General features: G+C 44.4%; 2 protein-coding genes across 4 annotated transcripts; one reads left to right on the top strand and one right to left on the bottom strand.

Moving 5' to 3' along the window:
• On the bottom strand, window positions 1-10,957 carry EIF2D (eukaryotic translation initiation factor 2D). 2 transcript variants are annotated; one of them, XM_086627345.1, is made up of 15 exons: window positions 10,878-10,957; window positions 9,996-10,186; window positions 9,207-9,290; window positions 7,040-7,130; window positions 6,490-6,597; window positions 5,551-5,840; window positions 5,246-5,363; window positions 4,771-4,816; window positions 3,992-4,095; window positions 2,779-2,937; window positions 1,958-2,047; window positions 1,758-1,853; window positions 679-799; window positions 358-532; window positions 1-259 (listed from the first exon to the last, which is right to left on the bottom strand). In XM_086627345.1, the coding sequence occupies exons 1-15, from the start codon at window positions 10,931-10,933 to the stop codon at window positions 189-191; spliced, it is 1,800 nt and encodes a 599-aa protein (XP_086483471.1). In that variant the 5' UTR covers window positions 10,934-10,957; the 3' UTR covers window positions 1-188. The 2 variants fall into 2 exon arrangements, with proteins under 2 accessions (XP_086483471.1, XP_086483473.1); XM_086627347.1 differs by lacking the exons at window positions 5,246-5,363; window positions 5,551-5,840.
• Window positions 10,958-11,514: 557 nt separating this feature from the next.
• DYRK3 (dual specificity tyrosine phosphorylation regulated kinase 3) lies at window positions 11,515-22,838 on the top strand. 2 transcript variants are annotated; one of them, XM_086627201.1, is made up of 3 exons: window positions 11,515-11,575; window positions 12,248-12,363; window positions 16,305-22,838. In XM_086627201.1, exons 1-3 carry the CDS (start codon window positions 11,515-11,517, stop codon window positions 17,874-17,876), a joined length of 1,749 nt encoding a protein of 582 aa, XP_086483327.1. In that variant the 3' UTR covers window positions 17,877-22,838. The 2 variants fall into 2 exon arrangements, with proteins under 2 accessions (XP_086483327.1, XP_086483328.1); XM_086627202.1 differs by having other exon boundaries at window positions 11,526-11,579.
• Window positions 22,839-24,403: the final 1,565 nt, after the last annotated feature.

Below are 24,403 nucleotides of genomic sequence, written 5' to 3'. Positions count from 1 at the left end.
TATTCAGCTTTTTATTTTTATGTAAAATGAACAGCTGGAGCAATATTATTATTTGGGTGAATCCTAGACGTCGCAAACATCCAGGATTCATCTTTGAGTGAATAGGGCCTCTACATTATCCTCGATTTGTTGGCCGAACACTTCTATAAATAATGAGATGAGAGTAATTCTTGCAGTAGATTTTTCTCCTACTTCCTCCGGCCAAGCTTCGGAGCCTTCTCAAGGCCTTGAATGTATTTCCGAGGTAGCTGGTATTCTTCTGCAACAGAACCAAGAGTTCACTTCAGGTAAATGTTCAAGAATTAAAATCTATATCTTCTTGTAACCAGTCCCAGCCCAGCTCCAGAACAGACTTACCGAGCAGCATCTTAGCCAGATGATGGATTTGGTTGCCTTGGATCTGGACCTGAACTCTGTCTTTTGTTGCCGGTACTGGGGTGATGGTGGCACTGGCTTGTACTTTTTGTTGCAGAATGTTGGCCACACACTGTGGGTCTAGACCGTACAGCTCAAGGTTCTTGATAATTGTCACCTACAGGTTTTAATAATTATTGCAAACGTCACTGCTCTAGGTATTAGCAAGTCATGTCCCATCCATCCCAGAAGAATGAGCTGCCAAAGCTGCTCTCAGAATCCGGGCTGCTGCTCAAACCCCATAAATTTCAGTTCTCTTCTTACCTTCTTGTTTGATGATCTCTGTGCTATGGTTATGTCGATCGGCTCAATGTTGCCTTTCCTCACAACAGGTTCTTGTCCAAAAAACGTCACCTGGTGTAAGGGCTGCAGCCCTTCAAGGCACCTGGACAAAGTTTATACATCCAGTTAGTCTGTACAGCGCAGCACGGCTGATGCTGACTGTGCTTTTCCACTCAGCCTCTCGCAGGTTTTTGAGACTGCACGCAAGCCAAGATGGTATGTGTGAGAAGAATCAGTATCTTAAGAAGATAATGCACGAGGATCTCATGCAAAGATTTGCATCCTGGCTGTTATTTAAAAAACAGACTGACTAAAGGGAAAGCTAGTCTGTGACTCACCAAAGTTATGGCTTAGATTGTTACTGGTAAAATTCTATAAACTGGCTCTTGCAGAGGAAAACTTTCAATTTTGCCTTCACACTACTGTTCAGTTGTATTGTTCACAGACCAGTGAAGCAACTTCAGCCTAAAATTCAGCATGAAGTGTGTTACTGTCCCATGAGCAAACGTGGCCTCAGAAATAAAGGGAGCTGCTGGAGGCCCCTCAGCAGCATTGTGTGATGAAGAAGCTGAAGGCAAGTAAGACATGAGGGACAATTAGGCAAAGCTTTTCAGTATATGGAAACAATGGTCTTGTGTCAGACACTCGGGCCTCTTGGCTCTTAAAGGTGAGTTTAGGTCGTAAATGCCGCAGCTGTGCTGCACGTAAAGAGCAGGATGGCTCCCACTGCCTAACAATGGCATGTTCTGCCAGCTATTGCAAAGGATGGCTTTATAAATACGTATGGACAGATTACACACAGAACCTGGCACTGTTTGTTTAGAAGCTTTCCCTGATAAACGGTTAGCAGGTAAACAAAAAAAAAACAAACACCAACAGTTAATGTTAGATGCTTGTTAATTGGTGAAGAACAAGAGATTCTTGAGGCAAAGGTCTTGGATATTTTTTTGTTTTACTACCAGTAGGAAGTTACAACTTTGGTAGCTCCAGTAACACGTGGCTTTGAGTTGCATGCATTGTATCTGTGTAATACTGAAACACTACAGTGGGAAGACAGTCACCTGCTCAAGAGGTCATCCCATTTAAGGTTTGAGATTTCATCTTGTTCCGATTTATCTAACAGGCAGTCGCACAGAATGGCATCCACCTTCACGAGGCTACAAAACAAAAACATGCATTAGAAGCAAAGAAGTTCACTTTTTTCCTCTAGCTTCAGCACCTCCTGTGGAAGCAGGTTAGGACAACTTCCATGTCTACTTACTTTTTGTTTGTTTCATCAACCAACTCATTAGTTTTCACGTAGTTAATGATGATGTTTCTCACCTCACTGCTTGAGAGGATGCTGCCTTTTCTAAAATGAAAGAAAACTTTTTAACTTACTACTCTAAGTAGTTAGGTGTTGGGTTCTGTTGCTAAGACAGAAGATGGCAACGACCCTGACCATACTTGGTAGCAACAGCTCAATACTGAAATGCGTCTCCTAGGGAGTGATTTCTTGTTATACCTCAGCTGCTGTTAACAGATAAAAGGCTCACAGCAGTTGTTACAGAGACTCTAAACCCCTTGGTTCTGGGAGCCTAGTTTGGGAGGATGACCCCAATGGCACCCCTAATTTCAGGGGACTGTGGATAACTTGTACACAAGTGCTCAGCTGAAGATGCACTCTTACAAAGTGCTACCTAAACTACACCGAAACAGACAAGACTGGGGCACAAGGAGGCAAGTGAGTTCTTTCAATTATGTGGGCACCCTCTTTTCGGTAAACCATACGGTGGGTGGGCAGAATATGCCTTATCCAATGGCAAATTAAGACAATCCAAGTAAAATGTATCAGTTTTGACACTTGAGCTATCACCTCCTTAGCTGTGGGAGAAGTGATGTGAGTACTTGCTGAATGCAGTTGTCACAGCCTCTTATCTTTCTTTCCTTTGTGAAGCAATGAATATATTCTTGACTCCCATCACCTTTCCCAAGAGCATTGCAGGGCCCTCCTCAGGAGGGCTAACAAAACGACAGCAGCATAGGTTTGCTAGTCTGTCTCTTCACGTAACAATGGTTTTGTTGTACTTTTCTAGTGCTTACCTGTGTCCAGATTCCTGAAAGAGTGGGATCATTTTTGCTGAGACTCCATAGAGCGGAATGATTTCAGGAGCATGGTATACTTGTCCTCTGTCTTCACTCTTGCTGTCTTGGGCAGCAGAGGCTGAAGAAAATCCTTCAGGTACTGCAAATGCTTTAATGCTGAAACAAGAATTATTTGTTGTGTGTGAAAGGGATTGAACCTTACCACTTCCATTTCACTGAGAAACTAAAACCTAGCGAAGTCGTGCAAAAAGCTTTCTGGTCTGTTGCATAGTATGTCAGTCCCTCCAAATGCATTCCCTTGCAGCGAGGGCCTGTGTCTGTGGGTTAAAGGACATGATGAAAGAACAGTATTTTGAAGCGTTAGCTGCAATTAATGAATTTGGCCTTGCACACATTTCAAAGGTATAAATAAACAAGCACCTTAACTCAGGTGGTATTACACACTTTTCACTCTGAGTAAAGCCTACATGTTGGGGGAAAAAGAAATCTCTCCAGGTATTCTAATCATATTTGACTCTCGTAATTAGAGACAACTGCTGTAATTCAAAGGACACAGCTCCGTTCCACAGAATCGCTAGAATTAAATTAAAAATAACCACCACAACTGTACTCTCCACAAATGTACAGACATTTGAAAGGTGAAATAGTTCTTTAGTGGTCACTGATAAAAGACAGTTCTGGAAAAGAGGGGTGAGAACCAAACCTTATCAGCGCAGGAGCTGGGGTCTCCTTTCACTGACCACAGCTGCAGATTCTGTGCTCAAAGGGAAGGGAATGGACAAACTGAGTGTAAGTGTGCCTGCCTCCTAATGAGGAGGCCAAGTATAACGAGAGAAAAGTTAAGGCAAAAAGTCAAAGTAATTCTGCTTCTTCCCAAACGCAGAAGAGAGGATATGCTTTTGTCTACAGAAATATTCTCCACACCGTTAGTTGCCAAGGAGATGTTATACAACAGGATGGCAGCAGTGTCATCTTTTTATTGGAGCTATTGTTTAGAATACAGTTTACCTGGAAGAACTTTACGAGAGCAGGGAACAAAAGCAACAGGAGCAGGGTATAAAATCCCTGATAGCCGATTAAGGTTAGGAAATGAGGGCTGTACAGCTATTCAGAACGGGAATTTAAGCAGAGTATAGGAGCTGGAAGTAGCAGATTCTACTCCCTTCTCAGAGACTACTAACTCCTTTAATAACTACAATATTATACATACTCTGGATGTTTCCAGTCCACTTCCACGATGCTCTCCACACCTTTGTTCAGCTCCTTCACTTGCAAGATCTTCTGGCGCTGCATACATTGCAGGAATTTAGAGAACTGAAGGAAGAGACAATCAGAAATGTGGAGTCAAGCATTTTAAATTCCTGTTCACGTGTTTCTGACTGCCTCAAAGTTACTTACTAAATCAGAAAAACTTCTTTAAAAAAAAAAACGACACCTTCGCTTCTCCAAACACAGCAATGCTACAGAGCAGTGAGTGCCTCTATCTGGCTCTAACCCAGAGCGAGCGAGGGCTCCTTTTGTCGGCCTGCCAACTGTTTGCTCTCTGACTTTCTTGGCCAAATGTCAGTACATCTCACATGGACTACTGTGAGGTCTTTGGCAATGCACTGTCTTTGCTTGCCATCTACACAACAGGGGCAAGATCGGCTCCTTCCTCTTCGTTTTTGTTCGTTAACAGCTTTAGAAAAGGAACGGCCTCTTCTTGTAAGTAACTGCACTGTCCAACAAGATGAGAACCTTTCACAGTTACAGTGGCAGACAGCATTAGCTGCATTCAAAGCAGATCAATGCTCACGCTCTCAGGACAATTACTTTTCTCCCTGGATTCCACAGGGGCAGAGCTAAGAAAAAGAACTTGGCTTTGAAGAACTGCTTCTAGGTTTTTTCGTTTGTCTGGTTTACTAACACTTGAACAATTTTGACTTCAAACTTTTTCTCTCCTTCCATTCCTTATTTAAATTAGTTCAAAAATGGACAGAAAAATCTCACCTTCTTATAGCTTGATTTCTTTATGTCCAGTTGCTGTCCAGCAGGGCTATAAATGGATTTTTTAAAAGTTTTTTAGTTATAAGTCACCCTTTATTTCTTCTTAAATCTTGCTACTTATGCTAGAAGTTTCTTAACACAAATCACAGAAAGAAAGAATTACTTCAACTAATACACAGAATATGATGAGTGAAATTAGTGCTGATGTTCCTGTGGGTAGGCAAACAGCCATTTAAGTGACTAAGCAATCTTGAAACAAATGTCAGCCAACTCAAGTTAGCTACCAAGTGCATATCCTGGTCTAGACAATCCTTATATCTAAGCACTAGATGTAAGAAGTGAGCATAATCTTACATAAGCTTAGAAGAGGACTGAATTTTGAGTCAAAAACTTCATCCTAAAAATCACACTTGACCTCCACAGTTTTAAAGCCACAACCCCAGCATGCAAATCCAAAGTCAACTTTCTTACCACATACCAGCATGAGAACATATGGCTGCGTAGAAACGTGCTGGTAAGCAGAGGGAGATCCGACTTCTTTACTTTGCATTTTAAGGCATGAAAAAAGCACTGATTAAATAATGCATCCATTTGCTCTGCAGGGAAGAAAAGGACAAGTAAGCCGTGAGTAGTCTGGCTGTCAGAACACAGCACTCAGCTCTTTTGGGCTCTTTCAGACGACACAGAATTCTCTCTACCCCATTCTCACAGTGAGCTGTCCTCCTAGATGGTGGCTACGGGCTTCAGCAAACCAAAGGGGCAGAGTTTGGTGTGCAAAAGTACCTTGTGGAGTCCTACTGTCTTCAGCTTCCTGCTGAACCTCTGTGTTGGCACCTTCAGCTGTGTCTGCAGCTCTGTTCTCATGGAGTTCCTCCGTTCCCGTCAGTACTGCACAACCGCCTCGCTCCTTCAGGCTCAAATCACCAACGTCCACGTGCTGCAATGGGTCAGTGGAGAAGCTGATGACAGGCTCTTTCCCCTCTGTTTCTTCCTCATCCTCAGCACTCTCCTTTTCAGCAGAATCTGTCACCAAGGGAGCTAAGGTAGGAGGATAAGATTTGTCACCATATTCCCTATAAAAGGAAGAAAAAACGTAACATAGCTTTCTGTTTACTGCTTTGAAACCCACAGGACAATGAACAAGTGTCACCCTGATAAAAGGCAGTGGTAGTTGCATGGATCTTCTTCAACGTTCTCAGAACTATAAAACTTATTTTTAACTCATCTTTAACTCCATAAACTCTGTATGTTCCCCCCAAGAATCTTCATTTAAAACTGAGCAGACTAGTTGAATCCAAATGCAGAGCAACTGACTTATTTGGTTGAGACTGGCACAGGTGCCTGTTTTTAAGCAAAAATGATTCAAATTCCGCTTTTTATAGAACAAGATTTTTCTAAAATCAGAGTAACATGTATGTTCTAGCTTCATTTCTATGATAATTACTCTCAGGCTGAAGGCACTGAATCAAGTGAATAATTTTATGTATCTATTTCCAATATTTATATAACGGATAGACGTCAGGACAGACACCTGCTTCTGTCAGAGAAGCGTGGTGATCAACAACACGCAGCTGAATCATTAATAATGATCATATCTAAACTGTACCCAAACAACCCAGTATGTTGAACTGACAGATTAATTTTACTGGGGCATCGATTTTGATTTTAGTAAACACATGAGACTTGTGACACATTTTACCAAGCGCCTGGCAATACACCTACCAGAGATGATCCATGTAAGTATGCAACACAGCAAAGCCCTTCCCCTTCATTCCAGCAGCCAGCATCTCCGCAGTGGACATAGTGGCAACTGCAACTGCTACTGGAGCTCTGGGAAAAGAAGAGTATTACAGCATGACAGCACAAGTACACTGTGCTACTTGGACAAAGACAGCCTGTGCCACTGAGCAGCTTTAGCACTGCTCTCTCTCTCTTGAGTTTCCTCATAGACAAAAAGACAACTGTGTAGAATACAGTCTTTTGTTAAAAAAATTACTCTGTTTCAGAATAAATCTATCAGTTGTGTCCCCATAGGTCCAAAAGAATCAATTTTCACAGCTGTCCACCTGAGCTCAAACATACTCTAACCTAGAAACTTGAGTGGATTTTTTTTCTGCTGTACTTTGTACATTGTTTAGGTCCACAGTGCCTCAAACGCACGAGAACAATTCTGCTTTTATCTCCTCAAACCCCTCAGAGTCTTCCTGTAAAAAATAACTTCATTTCATGTTTAGTTTCTTAGAAAATACATGAATAAAAGCATCCTCCGTACCTGTTTCCCAAGAGCGTGACAGCACAGAGCGTGCCCCGCTCTACTTGAGGAAAGCCAGAAGATGGCACTGCAACTCCTGGCAGCATCAGATCTGCAGAAAAGAATAAAGCACATCCATTTCTCAAGGAAAGCCTCATCCACCACCTCCTCCACCGCCATCCCTCCTGTTACTCAGCAAAAACACAGGCCTGTTAATAGCTGAGCACATGCCGGGTGAAACGTGATTGTCTGTTTCCCCTAGAGAAGCAGCACTTCCTGCTGCCATCCTCTGGAGTAAGGGATCCAATCCACAAGGGTGCTGGGCATACCCCCAAAACTGCAAAAGAGCTAACCCTGTGCGAAGGCAGTGCTGTTTGTAACAGAAAGGTACGAGCTCCCGGCCCAGAGAACATTACTCTTCATTAATGACATGGTAAAAAAGAAAGAAACAAGGAGATGTGTCCGGAACTAGCTGTTTGCTCTTCCCTGTCCCAAGGGCAGGATATCCCAGCAGCTCTCTCCCTGAAGAGGGAATTGCCCAAGATTTGCCATATAACCCGACCCTGATATGACACAGCAGCTGCACTCAGCAGTGAACTCTCCTCACTAGGAGGAAGCAGCCTCAGCCATCCCTGCTGACCTGCACGGAAGCAGGACGCCTCCTTGTGTGCTTCCTTCTGCTTCCCACACCTGGGATGAACACACTGGCACGTGAGGAAGGAACAGTTTTCCGTGCCACACGTACGGCACCATATCGTCACCGAATTACGTAAAGAGCATCTGCTCTCCCTCACAGCAGCTGTAATTGTCTGGAGCTTGCAGTCTCACGGACTGACCTGTGTTCCACAGTTTGCTTTTGAAGGCATCTCACTTTTTTCTCAGCATCGCAGATTTAATGTGTATGCTGACGAAGCCAACAATATTTTTCCTCCCGTTCACTGCCACAACTACTTTCAGCAAATCTAGAATGAACTCTGCAATTGCAACCAAGGCTCCACATCTCTGAGGACAGAAATCACATGAAGACCTGAACGTGATGAGGTAAGCAGCATGTGTATGCTACGAGAATAACCAGGGCAGACAGCAGGTACTTGAATTCACAGAACAGAGATCACAAATAGCACTACCTTGCTTCTCCTCTTTGTAAGTGAACGCTCCCTAAATCTGCTCCCTCCCTCCGTGTGTGCAGCACTGGATACTCTCATGCCCTTCCTCTTCTTTCTGAGAAGTGGCTCTACCTCTGCTTTTGTTGGCCATTGTCTCGGAGGCCAGCTTCTTATCTTTGGATGGTACCCAGAGGTAGCCTGGTTGCCATGGGAGATGAATGACCTGCAGCCCTCTTTCACCAATGTCCTTCCCCCATTAGCAAGACTTTTTTTTCCTAGAAACTAGGTCACTACTAGTCAGCAGCAAGGCTTTCTCAGATGCCTATCACAGCTACACATTCAAGCAATTTATTTCCCCAAAACAAACTATGCAGAGGGACTTGAGTGCTACTTTAGATACTGTGTAATGGAAAAAAGACATCTCTTCCTACACATACACTTCCATTTACAGACTAAGGCCACAGAGGCTGCAATTTAATCTTTTTCTGGTTCAGCAGTTCTGCAATTTAAAGTTTATAAAGACCTGATTCTCGTGGGTCTGAACTGCATCCAAAGCAGGTTCCGGCAAACAGGCTCCTTTCCTGTTAGTCTTGATCCATAATTAGGTGGTAGAGCCAGTAATCCAGGAATTCAAATCCAACCTCACCTGCACAATCCCACAATTTACTTAACAGTGGCTACAATTTTAGGTTCTAATGTAAACTCACTTCTTATCCATAGGATAAGCTAGTTCACCTCTGAATTGCCAGGAAGCAGGGTGGCAGCGCAGGAACTCAGCTGCTCAAGGAAAGTTACGAAAAAGACAGACCACTGACACAGGCAGGTCTGTGTCCCAATTCAGAGCTGCTGACCGCCCTGAGAAGATAATTCCAAATCTGAGACTCTCGCAAGGAACAGGTTACTGCATTTAAACAGCTTAACCTACTTTGATTCATCCACAAACTTTTTTACTCCTAATTTATTTTCCTTTTTAGGACATCACCATCAATTACGTTGCAAGTACTTATTCTTTATACTTTTTTGTAAACCCTGAAGGCAACTCCTTTTTGCAGTGCAATGTGACAAAGTTCTAGTCCTCTTACCTGCTCCTCCTGCTAGTTTCTGTAGCACAGGGGGCCATGTTGAAAAAGCTGGAAGAAGATCCGGGTAGACCCACAGCGTGTACACTGTCCCAAAACAGAACCAAATTCAAAGATGCATCATTAAAAACTTCTCTAGCTGTAGCTTCTTCCCATCTTTAAGACTAAGCAGTACAATACTAACCACAACTAAATGCTCTCCTGTTTCTTGGGTAATCAAGCAATCTGCAGTCAGAACAATCCTACAATAACTAGTAGATATGACGAAGAAAAATAAACTGCTACTTAATTCAAGCTCCTGTGAATTGTTATATAGGATATAGATAAATGTTTGCATTGTTTTCCTTAAATCAAGGATACTTTGAGCTAAAACGCTACTCCAACAGGGAAGAACTACTGAGTATGGGAAAAATAAAAGCATAGACTATCAGAGCAATTCTTTGCCTAACTCCAGGCCTGCCTGGAAATGGACATCATGCTTCCCGACATTACACCTTGCAGCGGACAAAACAGGGAAAAGGGGCTAAGATGCTAAGCTATGACTTAAAAGACACATTTCCTGGTTTCTAACCTCTCAGCACCTCAATTTCCTTTTTTTTTTTTTCCACAAAGAATCCAGAAATGCCACTGATTTTGCAAAGACGTTGGTAGAATAAATGCATTAAAGATTATGAAGTGTACTGATACTATAGTGATAGGATAAGTACTTAAGACAGACACAAGGAAATCTTTTGGGAAAAGGCTGGTGCCCAGCAAGTAAAGAGGGAGGATTATTGTCGTACATCCCCATACCTGTTGGATACAGAGCTTTCTCAATTTCAAACAGTATTGGGTTCCTGTTATTCATGTAAACAGTGATGGCCTCCCCTTTGTGAGAGTATATTTTGATGACATTAAGCTCTTCCTTGTTTGGAATAAACTCAGCCAACTGTTCAGCACCGAGGTTAGGAAAAGCCGCTGCAACATCAGTTCGTAGCTTTCTCCTGTAACGATAAAAGCAGAAACGTGTTACAAAGCTGTCTAGATCATCCCTCAAAAAAATTCCTAGATCAGTAGTTACTATTTTCTTGGCTCATCACGAGATTCCCAGTTTTTCACAGAAAATAATCTAAAGCACTCGTGTCCAGGTTTACCAATGTGACAGTTGCGTGCTGGAAGAATACTGGGAAAAGGTGGATATTTAATTAATTAACTTTGCGCGGTCACCCACAGCAGCGTTCCGTGAATCTAACAGACCGGCGAGTCAGCCCAGCACCACGGCGCGGGAGCACAAGAGCAGAGAGAGATCGGCTCGGCCTCGACGTAACGAACCATTAAAGTCTGGTCTAATTACGGCGGCACCTCCGCGCCAGCAGCGACCCGCCCTGCACCCTCATCACAAACCGAAGGTGACGCGGCCGCAGCTCCCGCCCGCCCCAGGCCCCGATCCCCGCGGGGCAGAGCCGCCACAGCCGGGGGGGGGCCGCCGCGAGCCCCGCCGCCTCCTGCGCGGCACCGGGACCGACACCGACCCGGCGACCTCAGGCCGAACCGCCGCGCCGAAGCCCCGCCGGGCAGCGGGCAGGCCCGGCGCGGGAGGGGGGAGCTGAGCCGCCCCTCCGAGCGCAGCGCGGCCCCCTGCCCCGGGCCTCCCCCGCGGCGCGGCGGGGGGCTGCGGCCCGGCCCGGCACTCACCGATCGGACCCCTTGATGGCGGTGTTGGATCTCACCCGGAACGCCCTGGAGAACATGGCGGGCCCGCGCCCCCGGCCGGCGCCGCGCTCCCCTCAGGCCGCGGCAGCCGCCATGGCGCCGTCCCGCGGTACAAAACCGTCCGGGTGGAAACCGCCTCCGCTCGGACCGCCCGGCCCGGCCTGGCCCGCTCCGGCCGCCCCTGGGCCGCCCGGCGCGGCTCCACGCGAGGGAAGCGATCGCCGGGAGAGCCCCGGAGGCGCGCGGCGCCGCGGGCTTTGTCTTACCGGAGCCCGTTCCGTGCGCGCCTTGTTCCGTCGGGGCTCCGCGGGGGGCACCGGGAGACAGGCGGAGCGGGGCAGAGGGACGGGCAAGGGGCAACGACACCCGGAGGGTTTTGACACGGATTGAAAAACGTAACGACTTGTTGCGGGAACGGCGCTATCCCGGTTACCAGCCGTGCCCCGGCCCGCCCCCCCCCCGCGCCGTCACTGCGCAGGCGCCGCCCGGCGGCGGGCGGGGAGCCGTTCCCGTGGCGACGGGCGGGCCGGTGGCCGCAGCCCGAGCGAGCTTCGCTGCCCGCCGCGGCAGCGCTGGACGGCGGAGCGCGGGCAGGCGGCGGTGCGGGGCCCGACGGGGGATGGGGGCCGCCCCCCCCCGCCACGATGCTGCTGGGCAGGAAGCCGGAGGCGCCGCTCGGCGCGGGTGAGGCGGCGGGCGCGGGGCCGGGCCGGGCGGGAGAGGGCTGGGGCGGCCGCCGGGCCCTCCCCGGTGCCGCGGGGCGGGGGGGCGGCCGGGGCTGGCCCGCGCAGAGCCCCCCGCGCCGCGCCCCGCTCCGCCGCTGCGTTCTGCCGCTGGCAAAACCGCGGAGCCGCTCGCGGCAAGCGCTGCGATTGTAAGTTTTTCGGTGGCGTTTGCCAGCGGCTGCGGGGCGAACCGGCACGGCCCCCCCCGCCCCCGGCAGCGAATCTCCTGGCTGTGATTCCCACGTACCGTTTTTGGAGGAGAACCGACTTTAACGGATGGTCCCGTCGTTTTCTGTTGCGGTTCCCGCTGCGGCTGGTTCGGGATTATCCGACTCAAGGGAAAGCGGGGAGTGTGTTGGTTAATTTTTCTTAAGGGTGTATTTGCAGTGCAAAAGCTGATTAAAAGCAGAGAGGCTCTAAATTAAAAGTGCCACAAATTAAGATTTCCCAAGAGCTTTGCACTCTGTTGTGGCATTAAAATATATTTAAATTCTGAAGATGATTTAGTAAATGAGCAAGAACTGATGGTCTTACCCACTCAAATGTGCTAATGAAAAACATCTTACTGTTTGTCTGTATCAATGTTCATTGTTGTGACTAACTGGTGTGTGTATGGGACGTTTCCAGCCAGGTTTGGAGATGGATTATATGACTCCTATATGAGGATTGATCAGATTAGGTACCAAGAGTCTACAAACGAAGAACACAGCTCCTCAGGACTTCCTTCCCTTGGAAGATCTAACGTGAGTATTTTGAAGTTGTCTTGGTCTTCACCGAGTTGTGTGAAGTTGTGTGGCAGTGAAAACTGTCAAGGAGTTGGGTATCTCACTATAGAGAATAAATTTTAAAAATGGGATGTTGCAGCTATGTGGTAGTATATCAACATTATTGCTTTTACTGAGCATAAAAATGATGTGGTGCTGTGTTCAATGGAGAACTTGCTGGGCAGCCTCAGAAATCCTGTCCTTGCTGCCCTCAGCTGATGTTTGAATGGAGAAAGTTATTTTAGAAAATGCTGAAGCGTTTTGCCATGTCACTTTGTATGTTAAGTAGGTAAATCCACACATGCTTGGCTTTAACTCTTGCACGTTTCCATTTTAGTTTCCCTTGTGAAAATTCCAAGAGATAGCAGTGTGGGTTTGCATGGCTGCCAAACATCTTACAAAAGGATCTTTCTCCTCTGAAAACTTTGGCATTATCTGTGACTCTGCTAGTGAAACAGGTCTTCATGGACCGAAGGTGTTAATGTGCTTCTTCGTTAAGTGCTGTGTTTCCTCAGCAGGTGTGGCGTTATGAGATCTTTCCTGAAGTTGACTCGACTGAGTGGTGGTGGTGGTCATGTTTAGCTGTGCAGTGATCTGATCTTTCTATTGCTTTTAAATGTGTTTTGGCTCTTGTTGAATTCTGGCAGAGATGAAGGAGCTTGAGCTTGAAAAAAAAAAAAAAAGCTCTAAAAAGTGAAAATAGACATTTCACTGAGTAAGGTGCGTTTGAAAATCATCACCTTGTGGGAATTTATTGTAACAGATATTAGTAATTCATTTCATCTGTGCTGTTCACTGAGCAAACTCAGTAGCATGAGTCTGTGTTTTCCCTTTTTGGAATTATTGAGGGAGACCAGAAGAAATTTAGAGAGTAGAATTTGAAGAGTAGCGGGTTGGGTTTTTTTCAGAGGCGTGGGAACTTGTAAACTACCATGTTTAAGTCATGGTGTAACTAGTTGTTCATAACTGCACAGAAATCAGTAGAATGGAATGATCCGGTTAGATACAAATATAATTATGAATGTTTTGTTTTGCTAGTGTATCTTATTCTTTGTCTGTATTTTTTTCCACCAGGGCTGTTAACTTCTTAAAGCAAGATTAAGGATTACAAAATGCCTGGTTTTGCCACGGTGACGCATCAAAAAACCCACAATGTTAGTGGTATCTTGTGAGCAGGAACTGTGATGAAGCATGCAAGAATGAAAATCCTGATGCTCAAAGTATCTGGAATTTAATTATACTTGAATTCCTTGCAAGATTTTTGCATTGCCATGTAATGTTACGTGAGAATTGAAGAGTTCTGATGTCTGCAGCTGTCCATTCTTTTCATCCTGGTTATAAGAGAACACAGATATCTCTACTTTGACAATATGTGGGTTTAATTCAGCATTCAGAAAATAACTGATGCACTTTGGCAAAACCAGTTGTGTGGGAACTGGGTTAACTGTTTCCTTCTCAATTAAAATGAAGTCTTGCAAGCAAGCATGTGAAAATCTTCAACAGGGTGCCACTTGCATTGTCAGTCTAATTTCTGGGCTGCTAATAGCACTCGATCAAGAAAACAAAACCTGTGTGGCCTGTGATTTGTAAAAGAAAGCTGATGTTACCCAGAAGTCGTCTGACTTTGTGTAGCTCTTCTGAGTTCAGGTTCAGCGTGATCTATATTTGTGTCTCGTCGTCATGGGGCAAATGATTCTGGTAGTCCTCTAAGAATGAAAATCTAGTCCTTACTACTGAGTGGCTGTTGAGTCGGGTTCGAGGTCCAGAGCCATAGCTTCTTCATTAAGAAATAGTTCCAGGATAAATGGAATGAGGAGTCCCTTGCTCGTTTGGGGATTCGAAGGTACAAAATGTTTGCCACAGGCAGCGTTGGTAGAGTTGCTGTTGCTCCCGAAAGGAGAACATTTGGATGTTGTGCTGTTCACAAGGCACGTTTCATCCCCTTGCTAAAATTGAAGACGTTCAGACTGGTAGCACCATTTTTTGGAAATCAAGTGCTTGAAAGAAATGTACATAAGAAGTAGTGTTTCTGCAATCCAGAAGCATGTTTGGAAGCCTTGGAGTGTCATTCCTTTGTCCGGCTCGAGCAGGCTGCTCCGCAGAGCCCTGCTGGGACCGGCTGCCCGCCGTGCTGCGGCAGGGTGGTGGGCTGCAAAGGGGGGACCCTCGTTCCTGTTCTGAATCCCAGTCATAAAAAGCTGCTTCTGTTGTGCATACAGCTGAAACCCAGGTAGGAAGAACATCAAGTTTTGATCGCAAAGGTGAAAAATAAGACTTCTACTGTAGAAGGACAGGCTTGGTTTGGTTTGGTTTTCCCCCCTCTTTCTCCTGCCACCACCCCCCCCCCCATGAAAACTTCAGAAAACAAAACAAGTGTGAACCTTGTTCTTTCTTATGTTCAGTTTATTTGTAAAGTTACCGTTTGAGTCTGCTGGACTGAAGAGTCTTTTAGCCAGTTCTGAAAAGATGTCATTCTTATCTCGGAGGTTCAGCCAGACGCCGAGAAAAAGGTTGGGCTTTGTTTTTTTTCATTTGAGACGTTCTGGAAAGGCGTGTCTCTTGCAGTACACTGCATTTTTGGGCTGATAGGGTGCAGAGTAGTGGAACTTTCTAGGACGTGCCCGATGGCCCCTAGTCCCCATTGATAAGGACTGACTTCTGCAGGAAATGCCCGTTTTTTGGGGCTTGCGAGCAAGAGCTAACGTTTCAAGGCAGCACTAACAAACAGACTCTTTTAAGAGACGTGTGTAGTTGTTTTTGGCAAGAACTTTCACTTCCCTTATTTACTGACTGTGCCGAGATGTTGGATTGTATGTAACTGAAAAGGAATTTGGTTTTATTGCTGTGGATCTGCAGGTTTATTTATATTTTTTGTTTGATTCCTGTGTAGTTATTTTGGTTTTCAGGGATTGGGTTTGGCATGTGTCTCAAATCTTTATTTTTAGATTAAAGGACAAAATGGAAAACAGATGTTGCTACTGTAGTTATGGCTTCTTCAAGTGTTGCACAGGATTAGACAACACCTCTCTGCTGTCTATCAGCATGGAGTGCCAGTGAGTAGAAAAGGGGAATAACTGCTGTTCCAGTAAGGAACTGAACTCCAGAGAGTTGAGCATTTAATAATTCGTAAAAAGGACAAGCTTGAAAAATTTCACAGTGCTTTTCTCACCTTCTCTGCCTTCATTTTGGATGTAAACATTTAACATATGGCAGGAAGAGGCAGTGGTTGCAGACTACTGTCAACAAAGTTGGAGTAAGTGAGATTCTTGATAATTCGAAGCTTCCGAGTCTGTCTTAAGATAGTTGTGCAGCTGTCACGATTTTAAAAGGAGTTGTGGACATGATAGTATTTTCCCCTTCAAAGAAAAAAATGTCTTTTTTTTTTAAAAAAAAGTATGATTTTTATCTTGACTTGCTCTGTCATCCTTTTTGCTCCTCGTTGAGCTTGGTTACACCAGCCTTACACTTGTCTTTGCAATATTCCTAGCACTTCTCTGCACATTCCCGTTCTGTTGCGCGTTTCAGACAGGTGCAGGTTGTGTCTGTCGTTGGTCGTGTTTGCTGCACCCACGTTTAAAGCTGAACACAGCTGTTCCCCCGGCTGTTTGCTGACTCCATGCACACTAGCAGAGATAGGTGTTGTGTCCTTGTCTGAGCGTTCGACTGTCCAGGGTTTACCCTTTATGGACTTAAAAATACACTACGTTTGTGCAAGTGCTTGTTTCGGTGAGTCGTGTTCTCTTCGTGTGCCCTCCTGTAACTACACTGTAACTGGAGTTGCTTTAGGTCCAGCGTATTGTATTTGTTCCTACTAAAAGTGCAAAACCTGTTGATGTTATTGAATTGATGATCTTGATTTTATTCTTTATGCTTTAAAAGATAAAGTAAAGCTTTTTTCCTGTTTGTTTTTCCATCTGTAGGTTTCTAGCAACAAACTTGGAGTGAAGGATCACCCTCTGACTGGAAGTCAGGTCAAAGTGGAGCAATTGTTTGAGGACTCTGGCAACAGAAGGAGTAGCATTCTTCAGACTGCAGGAGTTCCTGGTTCGGAAAGATCTCTGCCTTCCCTGACAAAAGACAAAAGTGTAGAGAGCGTAAGCACTTCTAAAGGTGGTGGTGGTTCCTCAAAAGCACATAAAGCCATTTCTCAAGCTCCGGAGCAAGCTGTCAAACAGTACAAACATCAGTTATCTGCTTATGAGCAGCAGGAAATATTTAATTTTTCTGAAATTTATTTTGTGGGTCCAGCTGCAAAAAAGAGACAAGGAGTAATTGGTGGTCCCAACAATGGAGGTTACGATGATGACCAAGGCAGCTACATTCACGTGCCCCATGACCATCTCGCTTACCGCTATGAAGTGCTCAAGATCATTGGCAAGGGCAGTTTTGGACAAGTTGCTAAAGTCTACGATCACAAACTCCACCAACACTTAGCCTTAAAGATGGTTCGCAATGAAAAGAGATTCCATCGCCAAGCGGCGGAAGAAATCCGTATTTTGGAGCACCTGAAGAAGCAGGATAAAACGGGCAGTATGAATGTTATTCACATGCTGGAAAGCTTCACCTTTCGGAACCACATTTGTATGACCTTTGAACTCTTAAGTATGAACCTGTATGAGCTGATTAAAAGAAACAAGTTTCAGGGCTTCAGTATCCAACTGGTACGCAAGTTCGCTCACTCTATACTGCAGTGTTTGGATGCTCTTTATAGAAACAAAATCATACACTGTGACTTGAAGCCAGAAAATATCCTCCTCAAACAGCAAGGGAGGAGTGGAATCAAGGTTATAGATTTTGGGTCCAGCTGTTTCGAGCACCAAAGAGTCTACACATATATTCAGTCTCGCTTTTATCGGGCACCAGAGGTCATTCTGGGAAGTCGCTATGGGATGCCCATAGACATGTGGAGTTTTGGCTGCATTCTGGTGGAGCTATTGACTGGATATCCTCTTTTTCCCGGAGAGGATGAGGGAGACCAACTGGCTTGTATGATGGAACTTCTTGGAATGCCACCTCAGAAGCTTTTGGATCAATCGAAGCGAGCCAAGAACTTCATCACCTCTAAGGGTCACCCTCGCTACTGCACCGTAACTACGCACGCCGATGGAAGAGTGACCCTCAACGGGAGCCGGTCGCGCCGGGGTAAGATACGAGGTGCTCCAGGGAACAAGGACTGGGTGATGGCTCTGAAGGGCTGCGACGATCCCTTGTTTATAGAGTTCTTAAAAGAATGTCTCAGCTGGGACCCTTCCGCGCGCATGACTCCGGGTCAAGCTTTAAGGCACCCTTGGATTTGTAAACGAACGCCCAAACCACCCAGCACTGATAAAACCTGCAATAAACGGATTTCTAGCTATACAAGCTCTTTCACAGGAATAGGTTCCAAGTTGCCTCCTGTAGTTGGAGTAGCCAACAAGCTGAGGGCCAATTTAACGTCCGACTCCAACGGCAGCATACCTCTGTGCACTGTGCTCCCCAAACTGGTCAGCTAATGGAGACTTGTGTCTTTCCAGAGTGCATACCTTGTCTTATAATTGTTTGTTAATAATGTGTAAGGAAGCTAAAAGCAGAGGGTTTTAATTGATTTACTTTTTATTAGGGGCTAAATCTTGACTATAAAAAGGTCAGGCAAAACGTTCACATTTAAAGGGCTAACTTTTATCCAGTTGTTTCTCTCACAGTGTGGTGCGTGTGACATTACCAGGTCAGCTCAGCTGTTGAGTAAAATGACAGTTTGACAGACAAACTGTTCAATCACACCGTTTTAGAAATCAAACTATTTCTTACCAGGATGGTTTAACAGATTCTCTTGCTTAAGACAGCAAGGGAAATTGATTTAAAATATGTATTTTCAGTTAATCTCCAACTGAACTGTTTTTATTCTGGGGACAGTTTTTACATCTCTTGTCAAAAGCACAAATGTGTTAATGTAATGCATTAGGAGCTTACTTGCAAATCCTAACTTATGTTTGAAGAATTTGATTTTTCTGTGATGCTTTTCCCTTATCTATCCTGACCGAGTGTTTTAAAAATACCATGGGGTGTAGACACCAAAGGAATTTGGTGTTGAAATTTTGTCGTCTGATTTTATTATTTTATTTTTTCCAAAGGACCATAGAAACGCCGTGGAACACAGGATATATCTAAATAAAACTACTAACTTCTGTACACTTGCTATTTCCCTTAAAAGTCTATGGAAAGCTGTTAGGGGAACTCAAGATCAGGACTGGTCCATCACAACTGTGGGCCAGTTTGTTGAGGGCTAATGGATCAGTCATGTTTCCCTGGAGCTCAGATTTAAATCCTCAATTCTGCCAGGTGTGTGTATGTTTGTTTGTTTTCCTGTGCTGTTACCAAAACAAAAATGTTGAACTTCAAGAGCTGTTTTATATACATGTTTGAGATTCTGGTCATTTAAAATTTTTGTGTGTGTGTGTATGTCGAGTGAATTCCATTGAATTCCGTGGAGCTCTTTTAATAAAAAGCAAACATGCCACCCCTATCAGACAAGTAAAAGTCTTTAAGGCCTGGAACTGTAACTAGAAGATGGGGGTGGAGGGCAGGGGGAAGGCATGTCTAATAATTAGAAGCATGTTCTGAAATCTAAGCATAATCTGCGAAATATCAGAAAAGACTAATGTGCCAAAACTGGTGGATCCAAGTCAAAATATGTTATAGGAAGAATTGCTTTATTTCTAATCGTATTCCTTCAGGTCCTTGAGAGAGACATGCCTACGTTTACTCATTCTTGAAATATATGAGCTCGAATTTCCTCTTCCTTTATCTTCCACGAACAGGAAAAGGTGGTGTGACCTGTAATGACAACAGCACGACTCGCTGGGGTTGTACTTCTTGCAGCCACATGGCCTGAGTGCATTTACAAAACCATCTGATCTCTTGCCAGGTGCTTGAACACAATTTTAAATACAATTTAGAGCTTTTATAAACAGAAGGTTTTAAATGTAATGAGTTTCTCCGTAGCAGTTTTTTAATGTTAAAACAAGGAGACTCTCAGTATACAAAGGAAATATCAGAGTGATTTTAAAGTGAAGTGACCACGTGTTCAATGCAAGACCTTCCCTCTGAGAAGATGGGGCTGCATTTTCTCCTCTGCTAAATTTAATTACAGCACTGGTGGAATGCTGGGTGGAGGCCTGTATAAAAAGTCAAAAAGACAGAGCCAAAGCTCGAAACTTCCCAGGACTGTTGTTTAAACGGGGGTTCTCATGTACTTGGCTTTTCTGAGTTCTTTTGTTTTACAAGTGTAAATTCCATAAGCTTAGTAATAATGTTAAAACAGCAGTCTAGCCTTTATCCGTGCAGCTACAAGTAATACCAACATGTATGGTATGTTCCTGGTTCACTCTGTAATAATGTGTGACTGGTATTTTTTATTTTGCTCGGCTGAGTGAAGTTTGATTTGAATGGAGCATTGGGGAAGTGGATTTCTGGGGGAAGTGGCAGAAGATACCATCAATTTTTAGCAGAATCCCTAATAGATGTGGCATGTTTTCGGAAGCCAGAAACATTCTTCTTCCTTCTCTGCCCTTTAGTCTATGCATTTTTTACAAAGTATACCTGGTGAGTGAGGAGAAAGGAACCCTGCAGGAGCAATAGCTTGTTAGGAAGATGCATGGAAAAGCACTTTTGTATGGAGACTGTGAAGTGGTGGTAGTGTCTGGAGCCTGGCAGAAGAGTGGTGGTGGTTTAGGAGCTGTGCAAACAGGTCTGCTTGTGAACACAGGGCAGTATCTTGGTTCTAAACTGTTTTCGTCTATAAAATGCCAAATGTAGAGTAAAGATTCTCCTGTGACTTCTGGGAACTATTTACTGGGAGGTAACTTCTAATGTAGCAGCCTCTGGTGTCCACACAGCATCTCACTTAAGGCTGGTGCTGTAACACTGCAGATAAAGTAATTATCTGGCAAGAACATTGCTTTTTATCTAGAAAATGTGTTCAGCGTGACCTGACTGCACAAGGTGCCCATTACAAGCTGTGTGTGTTCAAGACTGGATCTTACATGGGAATACTGTATTTTAAAATCAGGGGTGTAGTTGACTGTCTCGCTCGTTTGGGGCTCTTGCCTACATGGCCATAGTAGGGGAGAAGGGAAAGGAAGCAGCCTCAGTGGATTTTTATGATATTGAAAAGGACTTCTTCATAACCCAGAGAATACAGCTGAGAATATTTTGATCGTGTTTCCAATTAATAAGTCCCATTTTCTTTACAAAATGTTTGCTTGCAGTGAATAGTGTGACCCAGTATTCCCAAACTGGGTGAGTTGAGCCCTCCAAGTGAGCTAATAAATCTCATGTCTGGGAGAGAGCTGAGGAATCTGCCCTGCAAGCACCCGAGTTGTTGAGTTTCCTGTGAATTAGCCTGGAGGTGCCCACAGCCAAGACACAGTCGAACCCCAAATCCACACTTTGTTTTTTGGAAAGCTGAGTGCCAGTGAGATCCGAAACCACCAGCAGTCCATCATTTTCGTTAGCTGTGGTACTGGTTAGAATGTTAAAAGGAGTCTAAAAGTAAACTTGTCTGAATAGATGAACAGAACAGCTTTTATTTTCATGGTAACTCTTGGCTTTGTGAGTTTGTTCATCTGCCAGCAGTAGTGAGCTTCCTCTGGAACTTCAGTCGTGCTCTGCTGGGAAGTTAGCACAAAGCACACAAATCCCTTGGGTTTGCAGCAAAACAGGCATCACGCTTCCAAAAGTCACTCAAACTTGGTTTAAAACGTTCCTTATGCTGTTCCCTCCGTTTCACTACGCTGTTAGTCTCTGCGTTGTAAGAAAGATGCTCTGTTCGTTGTCTGCTTTTTTAGCGGTTTGGTTCAGCGATGTCATCGTGTGAACGAACAACGAGGCACGAGCGTTGCCTCTCCCACATTCACGTTGCTTTTACACCGGGCTCCAAATACGATCTGCCTGTCCTAGTTGCAGGGAGAAACTTGTTTTTATTGGAACCCGGTGGAACAGTGGAGTATTTTTCCCTGCGGAACACGGCACCGCAGGCAGACACCCACCCAGGCAGTGCTGAGTTGTGGCCAGGTTTGATCCTACCAACACTGGCCGTTGGACGTGAAGCTTGTTTCACAACAGTGACCTGATTATAGAGATCTGGGTACAACAAGTTACTCTTCACGAGAGTTTTTTATCCTTCCCATCCAGCTTGGATAGGATCTCTAGCTGTCTGGTGCCGTAGGATTTCAGAACAAACTAACTGGAAAGCTTTAAGGTGACTGTTGTGGACGAGAGGGTGTGTTGCTCGGTCTGAAATCGTTTACAATCGTTGTGACCTGTTAGGACTTTCATGCAGTTGGAAACTTTTTAAGGAACAATTTATCAGAAGAAGCTCTTTGCAATGGTCATCCTCTTTAAAACTACCTCGGAAATAAACCTAGGGTCCTTTTTAAAGGGATATTCACTGCAGACTACAGCTCTTCTTTTTTTTCTTGTTTAATACCGATGGCTGTTTTGGCTGTGAAACATATACATGATGATCTCAGCAATGTCTTCCTAATCCTGGGCATACAAGCAAAAGGCTGATTCTGCACCCAGAGATCTCTGCTGAAATGATTGATACAAATCCCCTGCCTGCCAAAGTCTAAAACTGTTGTGGAAGTGGAGAGCCAAAATAATATGGAAAGATCTGCGGTACGTCTCTGCAGTGCCCAGCTGAGATTCAGAACACACTGTCCTGAAAGACTTTTCTTTAATGAAAAAACCTGCAGCTTTTGCGTGTGTCGAGCACTGGGAGCTGTGGGTACCTGGCAGTTTTGAAAATCAGATGTAATTTTTTTATACTTAGTGCTTATCACAAATACCACTTGATTTTTTTTTTTATTATTAATTTGATAAGGGTTTGGGTAAATGTATCTGCTTGGTGCTTCCCAGAAAAGAGCCCTTGTGTGTTCTAAAACTCCACTGATCCCTTGCAGTTTTTTAACTCCTATTGTAACATGTAAAATCCCTGGGTTATCGGAGCAGTCTTGGATAGGTGAACATTGTCCCCGCACTCGGAGGGTGCAGTGACTTCCATCCAAACACAGTTCTTGCAGGTGGGCTGACCAGGGCAGTGAGTCTGTGTTGCTAAAAGCCTGTGTTCCCTATACATAGTGCTGTGCCTTATTATTTTACCAGCCTACATCCGTCTCGGTGCAATCAAATTACTATTCAGGGTTTCTTACACATTGCAGATGTTCATACTAAATGTCAATGTCTAAAGAATTTACAGGTTAGCCTTTTTACCATAAATATTGTGATGAGGTGTAACATGGTGGAGAACGTAGAAAACTGTTAAGGTGCATGTGACTGTGACTCTCTGTGAAGGAACACGTTGGAAGTAAGTCAGTCTCAAAGTATGTATCTAAATGTAATGAACAGATATTTCCTAAAGTTGTATTTCGGTTCATTTTTGAAAGAAAATAAATGCATAATTTTCTTTAGCAACAGACTGTGTAAATTCCTAGAAGTCCTTGATCTAAAAAAAAAAAGAAAAGTATTAATTATTCCCAGCTGGTGTAAGTTACCGTGTGTTGCCAGACACTACCTTCTGGTAGCGATACTGATCTCTGGTAGGGATCAGCAGAAAATTTTCAGACTTTACATGAATAGGTGATTTCAGTGTGTCTGTGTTAAAGGTGATGAATGCTCTGATCTGACAAATGTTCTTCTCGTTAACGGTGCTGTAATTAGAACGTACCGAAGTTTTGCCGTGACATTCTTCAGTTGTCACTTTCTTGTTCAGCCCGTGGAGATCTTTTTAAAGCCCAGAATCCTGCTTATCCCTAGGCTGAAAGGAGAAATCCAGTAATAGCCACTTAGGAAGATTTGCTTTTATTAGAAACCTATAAATGGGTAACCTACTGTACACAAGTGGGTATTGGAATAGTTTGAAGATGAAATCATGCTGCAATAAAAAGGTCTCTAGTATGACCTATATGATTAAATGGTGCATGCTACATGCCGAAAGTTTGCCAACAACACCGAGGGAATTTTTTCCTTACTTGCTTTAATATGGGTGAATGGCAAACGTTTGATTAAAAAAAGTTTATGGTCTGAAAACGGTAACAAAATATGTACATGCAGACATTTAACTGTTCTTTGAATGTCTTTGTTTATAGGACACGAGCATCCATACGTGCAGTGCTGTAGGCACAGTGCCTGCCCTGGTGCCACCGTTCCTGATTTTCACGGGACAGTCTCCGTACGAGGATTTTGTATGTCTGAGTGGCGTTTTCACGGGCACGGCACCTCACTTTAAAAAAATAAGCTTATCTCGCCACGCTGTAATGCTTGTTGATGTCATATGATAAGGTATTGTATCACAAATTCTGCTGTTGGAGCTGCACAGCGTGCTGTAATGCGGAGCACTGTTTAATGCCAGCTAAGGAACTGGGGAATCCAGTACTAAAGCTCTATTCAGATCATTCTGCCTGTCCAAATTATGCTGAGGGATGTCGATATAAAATTTGCATCTCTGCACAAAGTGTTGGATTGTGAGGCTGAAGCCTGGAAGTCTGGCCCGTCGTTGCTCATGCGGTGTTTTCCATCCATTATTAATTATTGCCATTCATTAATTAATGTGGTTTCTTGAAGGAAAAATTAATCAGGAGATTCTTGAGTCATTTTGTCAGGCAGAAGAAGAGACTTACTTGCCTTTAGCAATATTCCTTTTGCTTTGCTGGGTTTGACTTTTCAACCTTTGCAAAGTAAGAGGGCGATGCCATTCCACACGGATTCATTGAGCTCAAAGTGCTTTAAAAAGCAGCTGCATCAGTCCAGCCAGTGAGTTGTTGCTTAGCACAAACTTGCCCAGCTTCATTTCTGCCTACTGACATTTTAAAGACACGGGCTGAGGGCTTTTTTTAAGCTGCCTATCTAATTTATATTTGGAAGCGAAGACTTTTCAATGGTGGCTAACTGTTTTGGAGCTTCAGGTCTGGGTCTCTTCTGCTTGATACATTTTAAAGGGACCTGATTTTTCTGAAAAGAAGTGCCAGGAACTTCCTAGGGC

Source organism: Tauraco erythrolophus, chromosome 27, assembly GCF_009769465.1.
Source record: "Tauraco erythrolophus isolate bTauEry1 chromosome 27, bTauEry1.pri, whole genome shotgun sequence".
In the NCBI taxonomy this organism is placed as follows: Eukaryota; Metazoa; Chordata; class Aves; order Musophagiformes; family Musophagidae; genus Tauraco; species Tauraco erythrolophus.
The sequence above is the reverse complement of the archived record's forward strand: the minus strand, read 5'-3'. Positions and strand labels throughout refer to the sequence as shown.